This window comes from Puntigrus tetrazona, chromosome 20, assembly GCF_018831695.1.
Source record: "Puntigrus tetrazona isolate hp1 chromosome 20, ASM1883169v1, whole genome shotgun sequence".
NCBI lineage: Eukaryota > Metazoa > Chordata > Actinopteri > Cypriniformes > Cyprinidae > Puntigrus > Puntigrus tetrazona.
The window spans coordinates 23,076,545-23,094,940 of NC_056718.1; the positions used below are offsets into that span (position 1 = coordinate 23,076,545).

The 18,396-nt window shown below is 35.8% G+C and overlaps 1 protein-coding gene across 1 annotated transcript in view; it reads right to left on the minus strand.

Moving 5' to 3' along the window:
• igf2r (insulin-like growth factor 2 receptor) overlaps positions 1 to 18,396 on the minus strand; it is a 31,189-nt gene that overhangs the window by 8,387 nt on the left and 4,406 nt on the right. The window contains exons 6-36 of the mRNA XM_043219198.1: positions 18,274 to 18,385; positions 17,804 to 17,906; positions 17,566 to 17,725; positions 15,938 to 16,124; positions 15,760 to 15,863; positions 15,418 to 15,573; positions 14,406 to 14,552; positions 14,012 to 14,299; positions 12,680 to 12,830; positions 12,322 to 12,490; positions 12,005 to 12,120; positions 10,877 to 11,039; positions 10,597 to 10,773; positions 10,379 to 10,480; positions 10,196 to 10,297; positions 9,182 to 9,356; positions 8,456 to 8,629; positions 6,573 to 6,716; positions 6,278 to 6,453; positions 5,373 to 5,460; positions 5,082 to 5,285; positions 4,478 to 4,608; positions 4,288 to 4,391; positions 4,068 to 4,201; positions 3,798 to 3,994; positions 3,022 to 3,148; positions 2,662 to 2,793; positions 1,735 to 1,997; positions 1,438 to 1,650; positions 726 to 875; positions 479 to 637 (exon numbers count right to left, since the gene is read on the minus strand). Of these exons, the coding sequence (XP_043075133.1) occupies positions 479 to 637; positions 726 to 875; positions 1,438 to 1,650; positions 1,735 to 1,997; positions 2,662 to 2,793; positions 3,022 to 3,148; positions 3,798 to 3,994; positions 4,068 to 4,201; positions 4,288 to 4,391; positions 4,478 to 4,608; positions 5,082 to 5,285; positions 5,373 to 5,460; positions 6,278 to 6,453; positions 6,573 to 6,716; positions 8,456 to 8,629; positions 9,182 to 9,356; positions 10,196 to 10,297; positions 10,379 to 10,480; positions 10,597 to 10,773; positions 10,877 to 11,039; positions 12,005 to 12,120; positions 12,322 to 12,490; positions 12,680 to 12,830; positions 14,012 to 14,299; positions 14,406 to 14,552; positions 15,418 to 15,573; positions 15,760 to 15,863; positions 15,938 to 16,124; positions 17,566 to 17,725; positions 17,804 to 17,906; positions 18,274 to 18,385 (4,808 nt within the window). The remainder of the gene's footprint in view (positions 1 to 478; positions 638 to 725; positions 876 to 1,437; positions 1,651 to 1,734; positions 1,998 to 2,661; positions 2,794 to 3,021; positions 3,149 to 3,797; positions 3,995 to 4,067; positions 4,202 to 4,287; positions 4,392 to 4,477; positions 4,609 to 5,081; positions 5,286 to 5,372; positions 5,461 to 6,277; positions 6,454 to 6,572; positions 6,717 to 8,455; positions 8,630 to 9,181; positions 9,357 to 10,195; positions 10,298 to 10,378; positions 10,481 to 10,596; positions 10,774 to 10,876; positions 11,040 to 12,004; positions 12,121 to 12,321; positions 12,491 to 12,679; positions 12,831 to 14,011; positions 14,300 to 14,405; positions 14,553 to 15,417; positions 15,574 to 15,759; positions 15,864 to 15,937; positions 16,125 to 17,565; positions 17,726 to 17,803; positions 17,907 to 18,273; positions 18,386 to 18,396) is intronic.

The window sequence follows — 18,396 nt, forward strand, 5'->3', positions numbered from 1 at the left end:
ATACTATTAAAATAGGCCTATGTTTTTTCCAAGAAGGACGATGAAGCAACAGTAAAGGCATTTATAATGAAACAAAAATGCTGCTCTTTTAACTTATAATAAAATAGTATAATAAAATCATAACTTCTAGAACAATATTAAGCGGCACAGCTGATCTCGAACACCGATAACAGGAAATGTCTCGAGCAAATCAGCATATTAGAATGATTTCTGTAGCATCACATGACCCTGAAGACTGAAGTATCGATGCGCAAAATTCAGCTTTCACTCAAAGGAATAAACGCATTTCAAAATATAATAAATTACAAATCCGTTATATTAAATTGTAACAATATTCTACAATATTACTGCACTCTTGCTTAAATCAAATAAATTGAACCATGGTGACTTTCTTTCAGAAACATACAATTTTATAGGCGCCAAAGCTTTAAAATGGCACAAATTTCAAATATTTGAAAAGTCTTTCTCTCTTCATTACCTGAACCGTGCCTGACAGCACTGTGAGGTCAAACGTGTAGCGCAGCTGGGAGACGGTCAGACGGCACCCCTGTGCCGTGATGGTCTCCGGACAAACCACGGGAGTGGCCCACTCAAACAAATACATACAGTCCTGAGCTCGGATCATGTGGGGAGAACCCTGTTTGTACAAAACCAACACGTACACTCAGCTACGACAGAGACCATTAACCGCCCGCTTACACCCAGCGCCGTTTACGATCTCCTACCAGCTCTGCTCCTTTCTGGCAGGTGAAAATGATCTTGGAGGAGTAGTTGGAGGTGGAGTTGGAAGAGCACTTGGTGGTGCTGCTGAAGGTGATCTCTACCTCATTGGTGTCGCTGTTGTAACGAGGAGGGGAGGTGATTCGTCCAATGTCCTGTGCACGGATAGGAAAAAATAATAATCCACAAACCCACACTGTACTTAATAACTTCAGTATCATCCCCTGAATAAACTAATAGGAATAATTTCACTAACTCAAAACTGACAGCATGCACTTTCTTAATAGTTAGTGTGACTAGGTGCACGTGCTTATAACATTGTGCTCAAATTCAAGCACAAAAAAAACATCAATATGACATATCAGTATGTCTATAACAAAGGCACCGATAAAAAAAAAAAAAAAAAAGATTAATATTATTATTATTATTTGTATTACTACTGCTGAAAAAAGGAATATAATATACTATAAATACTAAATATTTACTGATATAAATAATTACTATTAATTACTAAATACTTCACTGTATATGCATAAAAATAAATAAAATTATCATTATTATTATTAACTAAAAATAAGACATTATATACTGTAATAGCTTTAAGAAATGAGTATGAGAAAAACTACTTGTACTATTGTTTTTATTTTATTTTTATTTTTATTGAAAAAAACTCGAATTCATTGATCTACATTGAATTCAGCTGAGGCTTTTACTCACAACTGGATCTTTATCCACAGGATCCATGCACACAGCGGCCCCTGGAGGACAGTTGACCCCAGTGATGGGGTTGAGGGGCTGGCAGATGTTGATGTAGAAATCAGGAGACTTGTCCTTGTTTACATCCTCGTTGATAGCTGTGTAGTAACCGGTGAGATGGATCAGAGGACTGAGGTCAATTTGGTTGGTACCGTTCCAAACAGTGCACTTCACCTACAGGGAAGAGACACTAAATTTGTTGCATGTTCAACTGAAGCGAGGTATAAAGTATCGAAAGCTTTAAAGACTTCCTGTTACCTGTTGTTCGCAGACCAGAGGAGTGTGCCATGAGAAGAAGTGAGTACAAGTGGTGTCATCGGAGTACACCAGCACAGGTTCATCTGTGCCTTCTCCTTCAGACTTGCAGACAAAGCTGAAGATGCTCTTGTGTTTGAGGGAAGGGTTGGCGGCACACAGGTCTCCATCCTCATAAGTGAGCTCCACCACTTGATCCCTATACACCAGCTTCCTTGTGGTTTTCCCACCACTTATTGCATTCTGAGTGTCTTTGATGCACACGGCTGTAACAACAACAAAGACAAGTTAAAACAACTACTTTATTCTTTGAAAAATACACAAAATCTATCTATTATTCATATATCTATGAAATCAAATTTTAAAAAGTGTCTTAAGGTAATTGTAGAAACGTTTAATTTAAAAATGATAGCTTATATTTTGCATATGAAATTTTAATCTAAAATTATTAGAGAGAGAGAGAGAGAGAGAGAGAGAGAGAGAGAGAGAGAGAGAGAGAGAGAGAGAGAGAGAGAGAGAGAGAGACAGAGAGAGACAGAGAGAGAGACAGAGAGAGAGAGACAGAGAGAGAGAGAGACAGAGAGAGAGAGAGAGAGACAGAGAGAGAGAGAGACAGAGACAGAGAGACAGACAGAGACAGAGAGAGACAGAGAGAGAGAGAGAGAGAGAGAGAGAGAGAGAGAGAGAGAGAGAGAGAGAGAGAGAGAGAGAGAGAGAGAGAGAGAGAGAGAGAGAGAGAGAGAGAGAGAGAGAGAGAGAGAGAGAGAGAGAGAGAGAGAGAGAGAGAGAGAGAGAGAGAGAGAGAGAGAGAGAGAGAGAGAGAGAGAGAGAGAGAGAGAGACAGAGAGAGACAGAGAGACCCTATAATATATTACATAAAATAGATTTTCAGTTTTTCACTAAAAAAAAGATACAAAAAAACCCAAAAACCTGTTTCAGCAGCACAACCAGCATCAGCTATTGCTCCACACACATTCAGTCTGAACATCTTCCTATGGGCCATGGGATCATAGACCGTATAACCACCTGTCCGACTGAGCGCATTAAGGTCAAAGAGATGACCTGTGGATACCGAACACAACACGTCTCAGATTGATTTAAGATTCAAATGTTATCAGCTGATGAGTATGTAGAAACACACTTGCTGTTATTCAGGCTATAAACATGCATCAGACACAAGCACCTAGATGACACTGTTATGAGCAGCCAGGAAGTGTCTGGAATAAGATGATTCAGTTGTTCTGAATAACTGTGTATTCACTGTGACTGAGGCTCATGTGAGTGACTCACCTGTGGCTGGATTTGTGACTTTACAGTCCCCGTGTTCGGTGCTGTTGAGAGGACAGGCTGCAGCAGTGAACCAATTGAAAGTATAGACACAGTCTTCTAGAGCCGTGATCAGACTAGGTTCAGAGTCCTGCCAAAAAAAACAAAACAAAACAAAACAAAACAAAACAAAAAAAAAAAAAAAAAAAAAAAAAAAAAAGAGTCAGAAAATCCAAGTCACAGACCAGAAAAATTGTTATGTGCACCGTAGAGTACAAGATATATTACTACAAATATCAGCACAAAATTTGAGAGCATCTAATAATTATATACTTATATGTATATTGTTTTATAACTGTTTTTGAAACAAGTCTCTTATGCTCACAGAGGCTGCATTTATTTGATCAAAAACAAATTAAAAACAGCAATATTTTCTATGACTTTATTTTAAAATATAAATTATAACTGTGATGCAACACTGAATTTTCAGCATGATCGTTAAGAATTGACTCTAATATGATGCTGCTCATGAAATATTTATCGCTGTTTATCAATGTTGAAAACGGCTGTGCTGCTTAATATTTTTGCGAAAACTGCGATACATTTTTTCAGGATCATTTGATGAACGGAAAGTTTAAAATAGCAGCATTAAATCTTAGATTTCTTCAGTCACTTTTGATCAATTGAAGTTAAATCTAAAGGACTAACTCTTCGTGTCTATTAGTCAGTTAGAAAACATGAACAGTAGTGAGTCTATAGTATATGTGAATATAAAGAAAAAGGCATAAATAACCACAGACCACTTTGTCTGTGTCGCATTTGAAGCGAACAATGGTGGTCCGGTTTCTCTTGCCATCGGGACAGGCTTGTCCATTGTTGTACTTCAGAACTAGGATGTCTTTCTCCCACTGTGGACCCGCCTCTGCCTCCCCCAGGTTCACATACTCATCTCCGTCCTTCATACAAGCCGCAGCGCTAGACGGGCAGCTCCACAAACCTGAGACAAATCACCCGTTATAAGGCGCGTGCAGATCGATGAATACACTCCAGCTTGTACTGCTACAACTCACCAGTCTGAGGCACCAGAGACTTGCACACATTGATATAGTAACGCTGCTTCTGATCGGTCGCATCTGGCATGACAATCCAATTCGATTTGTGCAGGGCCAGCGAGGACAGATCGTAGGAGTGGCCATTGCCGTCACTGCCAGACAGAGGCGGGGGTTATAGGTCATTTGTATCAGTACCGTACCGTATTATGTATCAGGAGCAAATGAAGGTTGCTCTTACTTGTAGGAGCAGGTTGTGGTTTTGAAGGAAGGGCAGGCTAAAGCCGTGTGCCACTCAAACAGATACGTACAGTCTGCAGTCTCCTTTATGAACTCTGGCTTACCCTGACAAATCAAGAAAGGTAAAGAAACATTCAAGAAATGTTTAAAAACCTCTTAATCAGCTCGTTCTTTGGCTGAAAGAAACTCACGGGATTCTTGCTGTGGTCACAGGAGAAGAGAATAGCCGTGGATCGCTCGTAGATCTTGTGGCACTTTTCCCCATTCGTGTAGTTTATCATAATAATCCCATCATCGAATGTGAGGTCTTGATTAGCCAAGCCTACGAAATGAGCACAGGAAAGGTTAAACGAACCGTTATGAATATTCACTTACCCGCAAAGCATCTAAGATGTAGATGAGTTTGTTTCTTAATCAAAACCGATTCGGAGAAGTGTAGCAGTAGCTCACTAATAGATGCAGCTTGCTTGCGAACTGTGCATATTTCTCCTCTGATTCAAACAAAATGACTGGAAAAGTCACTGGAGAAAGCAGTAAAGTTTTTGTATTTAAGCCATAAGCAACGGTTTAAAGTGAACAATTATTATGATGGATTTGTTTATAACAAACATGCTTTTCACGTCAAAAGATGTTAACTGGAGTCATGCGGATTACTTGAGGATTATTGTTTTTAATCAGCCGTTTAGTCTGCTCTGACGGCACCCATTCACAGCAGAGGATCCATCAAGTGATGCTACATTTCTCTTTTCTCGATCGGTTCACTTTTGATACTAAACAAAAACCAAATAAACTCACCTGCTATTCTGTGCATACTGCCCTCGACCTGACAAGAGGACACAGAGTTGCTGGGACCGTGAGGGCAGACCGAGGATGTAACTGGGCCACACACCGCAAAGTGATACTCATAACTCAAATCCTTCACTTCATAGTCCTTTCCGGCCAGCGGTGTTAGATTGTACTCGTAACCGCTTTTGGGGTCCTTGACTTTACAGTTTTCACCTACAAGTGACAAGAACTGAATTGAGTCAAAGCCAAAGAAAGAGTATTTCTACAAATTCTTGCGACCGAGTTGGCTGTTGATCCCACCCTGCACTCGCTTGATTGGACAAGCTTCTGAGGTTCTCCAGATGAAGACATATTCACAGCCATCTTTGCGATCAAACATGGGTGCACCCTTTAAATAGAGAAAAGAAATGGATTTCAACAGCTTCACCATTTAGCGTCTTAAATACAGTAGAAAATAGGGCTTGAAACAATTTTTTTTAGCATTTCGACAAATTATTTTATTATTATTTACAAGTTTGGGTGAGTTTCATGGAGTTTTTGTTTAAAGTCTCTAAAAAAAAAATTCATTTGATCAAAGTTACAGTAAAAACAATAATATTGTAATATTATTGCATTATAAAAAAAAAACTGCTTTTTATTTAAATATATTTTAAAATTCTATTTATATCTTCAATGCAGTGTTGAATTTGAATCCAATTTTTTTTTGTCTTCAGTGTCACATGATCCATCAAAAATGATTTTGCTGCTCAAGAAACTTTTCCCCAAATACTAGCTCCAAGTTACACTACATTTTTTTAACTGCAATATTACATAAATCATGTGCAGCTAAATAATTTATCTTTAAACACAGTCGTACCATCACACTATTTAGATCTCATTGAAAAGAAAAATAGTTTACTTAAAAAATAAAAAAAAAATGAAAATTCTGTTATCATTCACTCAACCTTGAGTAGTTCCAAACCTGTATGAATTTCTTTATTCTGCCGAACAAAAAAAGTTTGCAAACAGTCTGTTTTGGATCACAACTGCCTTCCATAGTAGGAACAAAAAAATACTATGGAAGTCAATGGTGACCCAAATTTTCTTTGTGCTCGGCACAACACAGAAATTCATACCGGTTTGGAGCTACTCGAGGGTGAGTAAATGATGACAGAATTAACATTTTTGGGTGAACTATTCCTTTAAGAAACCATGCACTTGCTTACAGGACTGTCATCACATTGGAAGACGATTCGAGTTGAGTAACGTCCTGAATCGCATTTGTCCCCATTCAGATAAACAATACTGATGGAGCCGTCCGCCGCTGCCTGCAGGCTGGACTGCACATATCCCAGATTCACAGCTTTGCCGTTCAGCTGACCGCATGCTCCAATCGCTCCAGCTGCCAACAACAGAAATGTATTATCATTCAGACCAGCACTACTCCTCCAGCCCAGTTATAAACAGAAAATCAAACTTAGTACCAGACATTTCTGTCAATATCTGTGTGTAGACACTCACCAGGGCAGCCCTGGATACGTGGCAGTGGTTTACAAATGTTGATGTAAAACCTTTGAAAGCGGGCATCGACTGAAGTGTCCAGAGGAAAGTAATAATTGTCATCCAGACTGAGGTCAGCCAAGTCGTACTCTCTACCTTGCGAATCTAGAAATGCAACACAGAGGAATAAGCTTGAGATGGGCATCAAAAAGGTGACAGCATTGGCGCTAGAAGCATGTTCGTGTGCATGAGAAACAGGGTTCGTACAGAAACTGCTAAATACATTTAAGCACTGTTTTTTCAAAGATCACAATATCGTTATTGCCTTACACATTCTAGTAAATAAACGAATAAAACGAAATGGTACAAATAAAGTGTAGCACATGCAATCAATAGCTGTGGCAACCTGAAAGAATTCTATGGAGAGGAGAAAAAAAAAAAAAAAAATCACTTTCCTTCATAAGTGATTTTTATATATATATATATATATATATATATATATATATATATATATATATATATATATATATATATATATATATATATATATATATATATATATATATATATATATATATATATATATATATATATATATATATATATATATATACATATATATATATATATACACACTGACTGACCTGAGGAGTAAAAGCTTCTTTTATATAAAAACATTCTTAGATTCTGGTTTTGTTTTTCAGTTTCAGTACCTTGCTGGTCTTCGTTTCTTAATTTATTGGTGTCAGGTGTGCGGAGAATCATTAGTAATTAATATTTTTAAGACATTTTCAATGACAAAACTATATAATTTCAAAAAAACCCAAAACAATGCAGCTGTATTCTGAAAAGCTCAACTAATCTAGAGCCATAACTAATCATTATCTCGGTAATCAAATCAAGCGTTACTGATTGTGACAATTGACTAATCTGATATTTCTAAGTACCTAAAATTGTGAAAAACAGCCTTATATTACTACATTTTTATACATAAACGATGAGACGTTAATAATTGGCCAAATAAAGTATCAAAACCAAGTCATCGCATGGTTTTACTGAACAACACTTTTAAAATAGGCTACATAATAACCTATTTATAAATTTATTATAACAAATACCTTTACTGCATGATTCAACAGCTTTTAAATCCGTGTTTTTGATTTTAATATTTGGCCACGTGCAAACTCGAGGGGTACTTTTGAAATCGCAATGTACACAAATGCATTTTCATGTGCTGGCATAGGTTTTTAAATGATTTACGTGATAAATCTAGTGAGATAACGAACGCCGTTTTCTCAGATACATGTTAAGCAACCCAAACTCACAGCATATGCAGAGAAAGAGTTTGTGGAGCTGCTGAGATGGAGACGTGCTCCACCCTTGTAAATGATTCTAGTGCAACGACAAGTGCATTTATACTCATTCCCAAAAGAAACCCAAACAAACAGCGCATGCAGTAACAGACAGATCGACATAATGCCAGCACTATCAAATGATTTACCACAAAATCAACTATTGATATCGCGAAAGCGCTTTTCACCTCAAGGAATAATATCGAGATCTTGTGCGCTTCCAAAAGCCAGGTGAAATGGCTCTGTATATCAGATGTGCTGCATTGTTCATTTTGAGAGGAATAATTATTTTTATAAAGCACAAAAATGAATACTCATATATATATATATATATATATATATATATATATATATATATATATATATATATATATATATATATATATATATATATATATATATATATATATATATATATATATATACTGCCTTAAAAAAATTAAGTACTTTTTAAAAAATAAAAATGGCTGTTTTCAAGGGTTTTCCAGTATTTAAATTCGAAATACTTCAAGCATTTTTAAGCACCTTGTACGAACCCTGGAGAAAGCTTACCGGTGACTTGGCAATCCACAGGAGCAGGTTTACAGGCCAGGGCAGTGGAAAGCTCAAAAAACACATTGTGGGTTACATGTGTGCTCGTGCCCAGCTCTTCCTGTACAAGCTTCAGAGAGGCCGGGTTGGCCTTTTGGTCACACACAAAATTAATGACGAAGGTGTCTTCGGTGCCTATAGTAACGATGGGAAACAGGGTCAGGTAGAAGAGATCGGATGTGCGAAAAACGTTAGCCACATTTAAATTCAGACTCAAAATTCATTTGTTTAGCTGTGCATTTGTTGAATGAGCTGACTGCACTATTGTTTATGTATACATTAAACATCATTTTCTATTTTTAACCGTTTTATTTTCATTTTAAATACATTTTGAAATGTTTTGTTATGTAAATCACTTTGAATTACCATTGACGTATGAAATGTGTTTTTAATATACATCTCTCTCTCTCTATATAAATCTATCTATCTATCTATAGGTGTGTATATCTATCTATCTATCTATCTATCTATCTATCTATACATATATATATCTATATATCTATATAGAGATAGAGATATAGAGATAGAGATATAGAGATATAGATATATATATAGATAGCCAAGTATCTAAAGAATACTTAATTGAATAATTAACTGACTGGTCATCCAAAGACTTGTGTATAATGTTTCTAAACTGTATATTGGAGAGTTTTCCACTGAAATACAATACCACAAATGATTACGCACCTGTTGATTTGTCCATGGCCCCTTTGTACGTGAGAGTGAGAGTGCCGTCAGTGGAGAACTGGAGAGATCGTTCCACACCGACCTGACTCACAGGTTTGTTACCTTCCAGCTCACAGCCGGCCACAGGTTTATCTCTAACAGTTCCACACACTTTAACCGAATCACAAATGTTCACCTACAGTAGAGAGGAGTGGCGTGTGTCAAACTGAGGGGTAACTGGATGCTGAATTGATATTACAAATTATTACGTTGAATACAGTTGCTGCTTAATTTTTGTTGGAAAACGGGAAACATTTTCCATTCTTTGATGAATAGAAAGCTAGGATGTCTATTTTAAATAAAAATCCTTTGAAACATTATAAATGTTTTATCATTTTAATCTATCGTTTTAATGCATCTGACCCCAAACAGATAGAAAGAGACAGAGACAAGAAAGAGAGAGAGAGACAAACAGACAGAGAAACAGAGAGAGAAAGAGAGAGAGACAAGACAGAGACAAGAAAGAGACAGAAAGAGAGAAACAGACAGAAAAATAGACAAAGGGAGAGACAGAGACGAGAGAGAGAGAGAGAGAGAGAGAGAGAGAGAGAGAGAGAGAGAGAAACAAAGAGAAAGAGAGAGACAGACAGAAAAATAGATATAGAGAGAGAGAGACAAACAGAGAGATAGAGAGAGAGACAGAGACAGAAAGAGAGAGAGAGAGAGAGAGAGAGAGAGAGAGAGAGAGAGAGACAGAGAGACAGAGAGAGAGAGACAGAGACAGAGAGAGAGAGACAGAGACAGAGAGAGAGAGAGAGAGACAGATGGAGAGAGAGAGAGAGAGAGAGAGAGAGACAGAGACAGAGAGAGAGAGAGAGAGAGAGAGAGAGAGATGGATAGACAGATGGACAGATAGATGGTTAATCATCCAAGGATGTTTATTATTATGTCTGTACTGATGCATACTAAAAGTGACATCTGTATTGATCCATATCCTACTCAAGAGCATTTATAAGATTTTAAAGTGCTTCTTACGACAAACTCTTTCCCATGAGCGCTGACGTGGTATCCGCTTTCAGAAGCCAGCGATTGCAGATTGAACTCAAAGCCAGTGTTGGGATCTTTTACTGAACACGTCTGCAGATAAACAGCAAGACAAATAAGAGAAAAATCGTCTCCATTAAGTCACAGTCAATTAATTTTGGCGAGAAAGCGGACCTGGTTGGTGGCCTCAACGGTTGAGATGGCGCAAGCTGCTTCTGTGTCCCAAACAAACTCAACGGTGCAATTCTGGTTCATCAAAAAGCGAGGGCCGGATGGCTAAAGAAGAAAAACCCCCCAAAACATTATTCTTATATTGTTCGTGCCACTAATATTATATTAAATAAGCCTTACCGCAACAATAAAGATGAATAACAGGGGCAGTATTGACTCACCGCTGTCCCAGTTGAGCAGGCAAAGTGGATACGAGTTCTGTAAGTGGTCATCACTCCATCTGCTTCACACACTGAGCCGTTAGTGTACTCCAACATCAGCTTGTTCTCTTCCACGATCACCGGTCCCTTCTTAGAAATGCCCAAGTTACTGACTTCTACCTTCTCGGACAAGCCTCCCTGCTCGAGTAACACGTGCACAAACGGGTTTTTTTTGTCAGTGGTGCCGTTTTTTGGAGTTATTTTATATTACCATGTTATTCATGACAGTCAGTCAACTAACCTTGTCAGCCTCGAATTTCACCTCGCAGGCGGAAGCTGTCCTGTCACAGCCAGGCACCTCTTTAAGTGGCCGGCATATACTGATGTAGTACTTCCTCAGGTCACTGGAGCGAGAGTCGGAGTGCGTGGCCTGCCAGTTCCTACCACCGTTAGATACTGACAAACTGCAGAAAGGAAGGAAATGGGAGATTTACTGTAGAGGCATTGCTGTTAACACCGTCTAGAGTTTTAATACTAGCATTGTTTGGATGCTGTCAAGCAACAGTGATAACGCTGTAAAGAATTATCAGGATTAACAGTGCGTTCAGATCTATTAATCATATCTAGTCTACAAATGTCCGTATCTAGTATCAGATGTCTCCACTATAAGGTAGAAGGCTACATGCAAAAAGTGAATTTGGGTTAAAATAAAACTAAATCAATAAATAATAAAAATTTAATTAAAATTGGTCATTTAAAGCTAGCCACATTGAACTTCTTTTTAATACATTTTTTTGTGGAGAACATAATTGTGAAAAATAAATAAAAATGCACAGTACAAAATAAAAAGTGAACATATTTACATAAGATAATAGTACACCAAAAGCTTTTTGCTCCAGTATTTTTTTCTTAATATTTTCTTTTTCAGTATTTTTTCTGAAATGAGAAAAATTACACAAATTTTAAACTAAATATTTTGCCATTACAACCTACAGAATAAAAAAAATAAAACATTTAAATACATAATTTATCCAGTAAATAAATACATTGAGATCTTTTAGATCATTAAATAGTTTTTTTTTTTACTGCAGTTTACATTCACCAGGACATATTTATAAAAAAAATTTTTTTTTTTAATTTTCCTCTTAAAATAGTGACACCTATTTCAGATACAGATGTATTCCTATACAGATTCATATACAAGACATCCAAAGGTTGATTCACCCACAAAAAAATGGCATTACGAAAACAAAGTACATGTTTGTTTAACATTGCAAAATTGGATCAACCAATGACACGAGTTTGGGATGGGACCGTTTCAGTCAATGGCAGATGGAAGAAGTATTCGGTAAATTAAAGGATAACTGTGACATTTATGCAGCTCTAGAGGCACCAAACTTGTTTTTGCCATGTACTACATTTCACAAACCTGGACAGGTCGTATTGCTGCAGAGTTTTGGGGTCTGTAACAACACACTCATGCGGTCTCTCAGGACAGGCGTAGGAAGTGTACCACTTGAAGTTATAAGTATACTCATCTTCTTTCTGCAGAAAAATGAGAAAAGAAATCTTTTTTGGCTTGCAGACAAGACACAAGAGTAATAATAATCCAATTGGTGCGTCCAATGCAAAGCCTGAGACAAGAAAAATGCTTAACCTTTATGCCGAAGATGCACTACTTGACTAGAGGCTAAAAATATTCACTTGAATGTGCTAAAAATATTTTTCTGTACGAACAGAACAAACCTGAAACTCTGGTTTTCCCGGACCAGCCTCTCGGTCACAGAGAAAGGAAATGTGCGTGGAGCGAAGCGTGTGCTGTTCGTTGTTGTACTGAGAGCCGTTTTTGTAGGTCAGCTGGATCATGCCGTCATAGTAAGAAAGCTTGGAGTTAAACTCGACGAGATTCCAAGAGCTTGTGCCATTGCAGAGATGGAACAAAAAAAAGGTCGGCAAAAATTTATTGGTGCAAAAATCATGCGATATATAGCTGCACGTTAAACATCAACTATGTTGTGATTGGCTGCGATTATGTGGCTTTATATTACACTTACAGAAAAGACAAGTTAAACGACCAAAGCAAAAATGCCCAAAATATACTTACCTCTGGTTAACCTGACAGGCCCCTGCATTTTGTGGACACTGTGCAGCCTTCACATTTCCGCACACATTGATGAAGTAGTCATACTTGTCAACAGACATTTTATAATAACCTCCATCAGGTTTACGAAGCGGGGACAAGTCAAATGAAATTCCTGCAAAAGAAAGAGAAGAACACATAAAAGCAGCCAAAATAAAAGGCAAAAAAACAACACCCGAAAATACAATAAAATTGAATAAAATGTACCTATTAGTGTAGTCTTAATTATTCGATTTTCAATTCGATCTCTGAATAAATTATACAAAATGTTATAATAGACATTTCAGATAGATAAATATTCTAAAACACCATCAGGTGATACATAAATCAGCTAGACACACCTCTGAATAAAACCGTTGTCTATATACATTAAAAACGGTACGATCCAATAAAATATGCTTCAGTCATTTTAGGTTGGCAAGTAAGTCAGGATGGTAGTTATTCCGCTTTTACCTAGTGTTTAAATTTTAACCAATGTTTTAACCAGTGCAGTTTGCTAAAAACGCATTAAAAATAAGTGAAATATAAGCAAAAAATTAAAACAAACTTCACAAAAATAAAATGTGTTAAAAGTCTGGTGAAGCGCTAAAACGACCAAACGTGAAATAAAATATTTGATTATTTAAATAAAAAATATATTAAAAAAACCCAAATCACTTAAAATGACTAAAATAAACAAAATAGATGAAAACTGGAAATCTAAAAACTCTATATATTCATAAAATAAATGTTTACGCATTAATAAAAAAAAAAAAATACAAAATAGTCAGCGTGCACATTAATCTGGTTTGGTGCTAAACCTGCACGTAGTGTGACATATTAAATAAAAATACACATAAAATAATAATAGTGATAATAGTATTATTGCATTTCATTTTTAATTTTTTTGAAATGATAATGCTATTATATAAATAAAAAAAAGATGTATTAAATAAAAATAAAATTAATTAATAAAATAAGATGTATTGTAAAAATAAAATGCTAATATTAACATTTTTATGGTTTTATATTATCCTTTTTAGCGCATCAAAGCAAGCTTTTATTTTGTCAGGTTGCCAGTAAGTATGTCAGTGAATAAAATGGCAGCCACCAACACCACCAAGATTTATACTTTCTTTAGAAGTCTTGTACAATATTTCAGTTAGTCAGTCTAGAATGGAGATTGTGCATTAACAGCGTGCAAATAAGTTTAAACTTATTTACAAAGTCCTTTTTTTAATCCTGTCCATGCATTTGCAACACTAACGTAAATGACTGATAAAAAGTGCATGAACGGTCCTGAGCACAGTCCTGTACCTGCTTGCGGGTCTTCCACCTTGCAGTCGTCGCCTTCCGTTTTCGAAAGAACGCAGGCTGAAGCGGTGAACCACTCAAACTCGTAGATGCATCCATCACTGGACATGCTCCTTAAGACTGGAGCGCTCTCAACATCTCCAGGCTTACACTTCAGAGTGATGATGGTTTTCACTTTCATGTTCTCTCCGCATTTGTCCCCATCGGTGTAAATGAGTCTGATGTCATCGCCCTCTGCGGCCTTTTGCGGGGAAATCAGGAATTTGCCCAAGTTCATAGTTTTCTCGTTTCCTAAAAGAAGACAATTCATGTTACGGTAAGAATTAAATGTACAAGTAAGAAAGAACTGTAATACGTTTTTACGCATCTAGGAAATAATCTCTAATTGTGCACTGACCTACTGCACATATCGCTGCGTCCTCAGGGCAATATCTGGCATCTCCGTCTTGGATGATTTTATGACAAACATTGATGTAAAAGCGTTTCTTATCAGACTCTGCTGCTTTGGTGCCCACAGCCTCCCAGTTTTGAGATCCTTCTGATTCTGAGAGAAAGATGTTTACAATGAGCAAAACAAGACGGTTATTCTGCTTTCTGAGAGTTTTTAGAACCTTTTACATTTGACAAAACAGCTTTTAAAGTATTAGCCTGTGATAATTTTTCATGGCCATTAAATACTAATTTTTTATCCTTTAATCCAGCATGCAGTTATTTATTTTATATGCAAATTAACTTTTCCACTTTAAACGTTATCGAATTTTAACATTTCTATAGTACATATTTAACATTTATACAAATACATACATGTATATATATATATATACTTATATATACACTTAATTTTATTTATATATATATATATATATATATATATATATATATATATATATATTATAAAAAAACATATACACACACACACACACACATATATATACATATACATACATATATAAAAATATATAGATACTTTTTATATATATATATATATATATATATATATATATATATATATATATATATATATATATATATATATATATATATATATTAAAAAAAAAAAAAAAAATAAATAATATATATATATATATATATATATATATATATATATATATATATATACACTAAATTTAATTTAAATTAAATGTTCATATTTATTAAATGTAGGATGAATGTAACTAAATATAATTGTGGCATATCAGTTATAGTTTAAAGAAACAGTACTTTCAAATTACATATTATTTAGTTGTCATTAAACTAAAATAACCATAAATCAATCATGAAAGTAACTAAAAAAAAAAGGAAAAAAAAGAAAGAAAAAAAAAAAATAAGAGAAAAAGCACAAGCCACAAGTTTTCATGATCAATCTTTGCCTTCACTTCCCAGAACACAATCATTTTGCTAATCTCTACCTGGGTAACGCGTGAGAGGTGACAGATCATAACGCTTCTTGTGGTCTGTGACTCGACACATGAGGTCTTCCTTCTCCTTCACACATGCGTATGCCGTTTGCCAGTCAAAGTAATACGTGCAGTCAGACTCCCCCGTAAAAACCGGCTGGCCGTACTCTGCAAACCACAAATAAGCTGTGAGCGAAGCGCCTTGAAAACCGCATTTCCGACACGAAACAAGCATCGAAAACACATTGCTGCGTTTCCTCCTTTTTGGTTCTCATCCAGTTAAACTTCCTCAGTCGCGCAGGGTTAAAACAGAAGCGCTGGGGTCTGATCGGCACGAGTGATTGTGTCACTCACCGGCCGTTGCGTTGCACTCAAAGTTAATAATGGTCATGCGCTGGAATCCGGTGCTACATCTGCTGCCGTCTGGGTAGATCAACGTGAGATCGCCATCTGAATATCTAAAGATAAAACGGAAAATGGTTACAACCGCTCGGATGTTCACTGTATATCAGTAACACAAGCGACGGCAAACCTCAGAGTCTGGTTCTGGTATCTCCCAGCAATCTTCTTCACGTCACCCGTGTCTTTGACTTGGCAGGCAGATACATAGCCTTTAAGATCACCACACTGTCCAGCGTTGGTCTCCCCACACACGTTCAGATAGAAGATATAGGTGTCCTGACCATTTTTGGCCTCAGCCATATAGGGTTTGCCAGTAGCTAAGGATAAAGAAACGTGAAGCATTATATTTGATAGGCACACAATCAAATCAAGGATGAAGCTCAACAGCACGGACTCGTTATTGGAGAAGGCTTTTGTGTTTTTCTCAAACTGCATGAGGCCATGGTAACACCTTAATGCATGTTTTATGAGGTTTACAGTGAATTTTTAATGTAATTCTTCTTAGACTTCCTGTTCTAGGGACAAACAAAAGCAGTTTCCAACAAACTGCCAAAAAGTCCCAAAAGAGAACGATGGAAGTATAATGCAACCAAGTACAATGCTATTATTGTGCCTTTGGAATTTTTTTTTTTTTTTTTTTTTTCCAGACATGGTACTGTACCAACATCATGTTTTAGACATTTTTATCTTTGAAGTACAATAAAGTAATATGTCAATGTAATGTATGTAATAGGCATGTCATATGTAAGTTCCACAGTAAATGAATATGCCATGGTATTTATTTCCATGCATTATTTCTGAAATATTACAGTATTTGTTAAGATTTGAATTCAATTGATTTGAAGGCGATTTGATTTCCATCTTACAAAAGTTCACAAACGCACAATATCCCTAATTCCTCTGGACTTATTTCTACTATACTTCGATCCCCACTTGTGATTTATCCATTAGATTTTTTTGATATAGCTTTAGTTTTTGCTTTTGTTTTAGCCTGTGATAATTTATGGCCATTAAATACTAATAATTTATCCTTTAACCCAGCATGCAATTATTTTTTTTTTATATTCAAATGAACCTTATTTATATATATATAAAAAAAAAAAAAAAATATATATATATATATATATATATATATATATATATATATATATATATATATATATATATATATAATATATATATATATATATATATATATATATATATATATATATATATATATATAAAATATATATATATATATATATATATATATATATATATAAAATATATATATATATATATATATATATTAATATATATATATATATATATATAAGATATATATATATATATATATATATATATATATATATATATATATATATAATATATATATATATATATATATATATATATATATATATATATATATATATACACACACATGCATACACACGCACACACTATATATGCGCATACATATATTATACATGTTGAATTATTTCTTTTTGGGTGAATTTTTCTTTTAGAAATCAGGCAATGGTTTGGCACGGTAACGTAACAAATAAATAAATAGATATGTTTTAGTTAAACTCAGTCGCCAAGGAAGATGTAACATTTCCACTTTCATTAATTATTTCTTTCATTTCAAACAACATTCATGACAATTATATAGCGCTACTGCGCAACAACTGCGATATGTACGGTTCATTCAGGTAATCGCTCCATCATAAACACAGCATCGATACAACATGTAGATGAATAGAGTTAACTCACGGCTGTGTGTGAGGTGAGTGAGGTCAATGGAGATGTCGTGCTGTTCGCTGGTCAGTGTGCAGCTGTCGCTCTCCAGGTAATCTCTGTGGCAGGCGTACTCAGTCACCCACTCGATCTCATACCGACAGTTCACGTTGCTGATCATCTTAGGGTTGCTTCCCTGATAAACCATTGAAGAAAAACTGTAAGATGACTCAGTGTATACTGTAATGGGATGAAACGGTAGGCATCTTCTTACCGCCTGCCTGGCAGAGGGACAAATAAATGTAATCGTCACTGCTGGACTGTGGCCGTTACAGAAGGACGGGCCTTCTTTCGATCCTTCATATCGCAGCTTTAGTCTGGAGAAAAAACAAAAACAGGAAGTTAGTTGCTACTGCAGTTTTCTGCACTGGTAATAAACGTTATTACAATGATTTCTGAAGATAATGGCTGCTAAAAGTTCGGCTTCGCATCACAGGAATAAATGACATTTTAAAACATATTAAAATCAGAAAACGGTAACACTTTACAATAAGGTATCATTTGTTAACGTATTCATTAACATCAATGAACAATCAGCCTTTATTGTTAGCTTTGTTAATGTTTGATATCATGATAATGCTCCGGTTTTTACTGTCTTTGAGCATCAACGTGACAATCAAAGTTTTGAATGGTGCTGCCATAGCATCGGCATAATAATTAATCTGATATTAAATTAGCACATACTTGTCATTGGAGAGAAGCTCGAGCTGACGAACGGGCTGACCCATGTCGAAGGAATCTCTGCCAGAGGTGAGACAGGCGGCAGATCCCTCGGGACAGGAGCTTTCGGCGCGGTCTGGATGGACA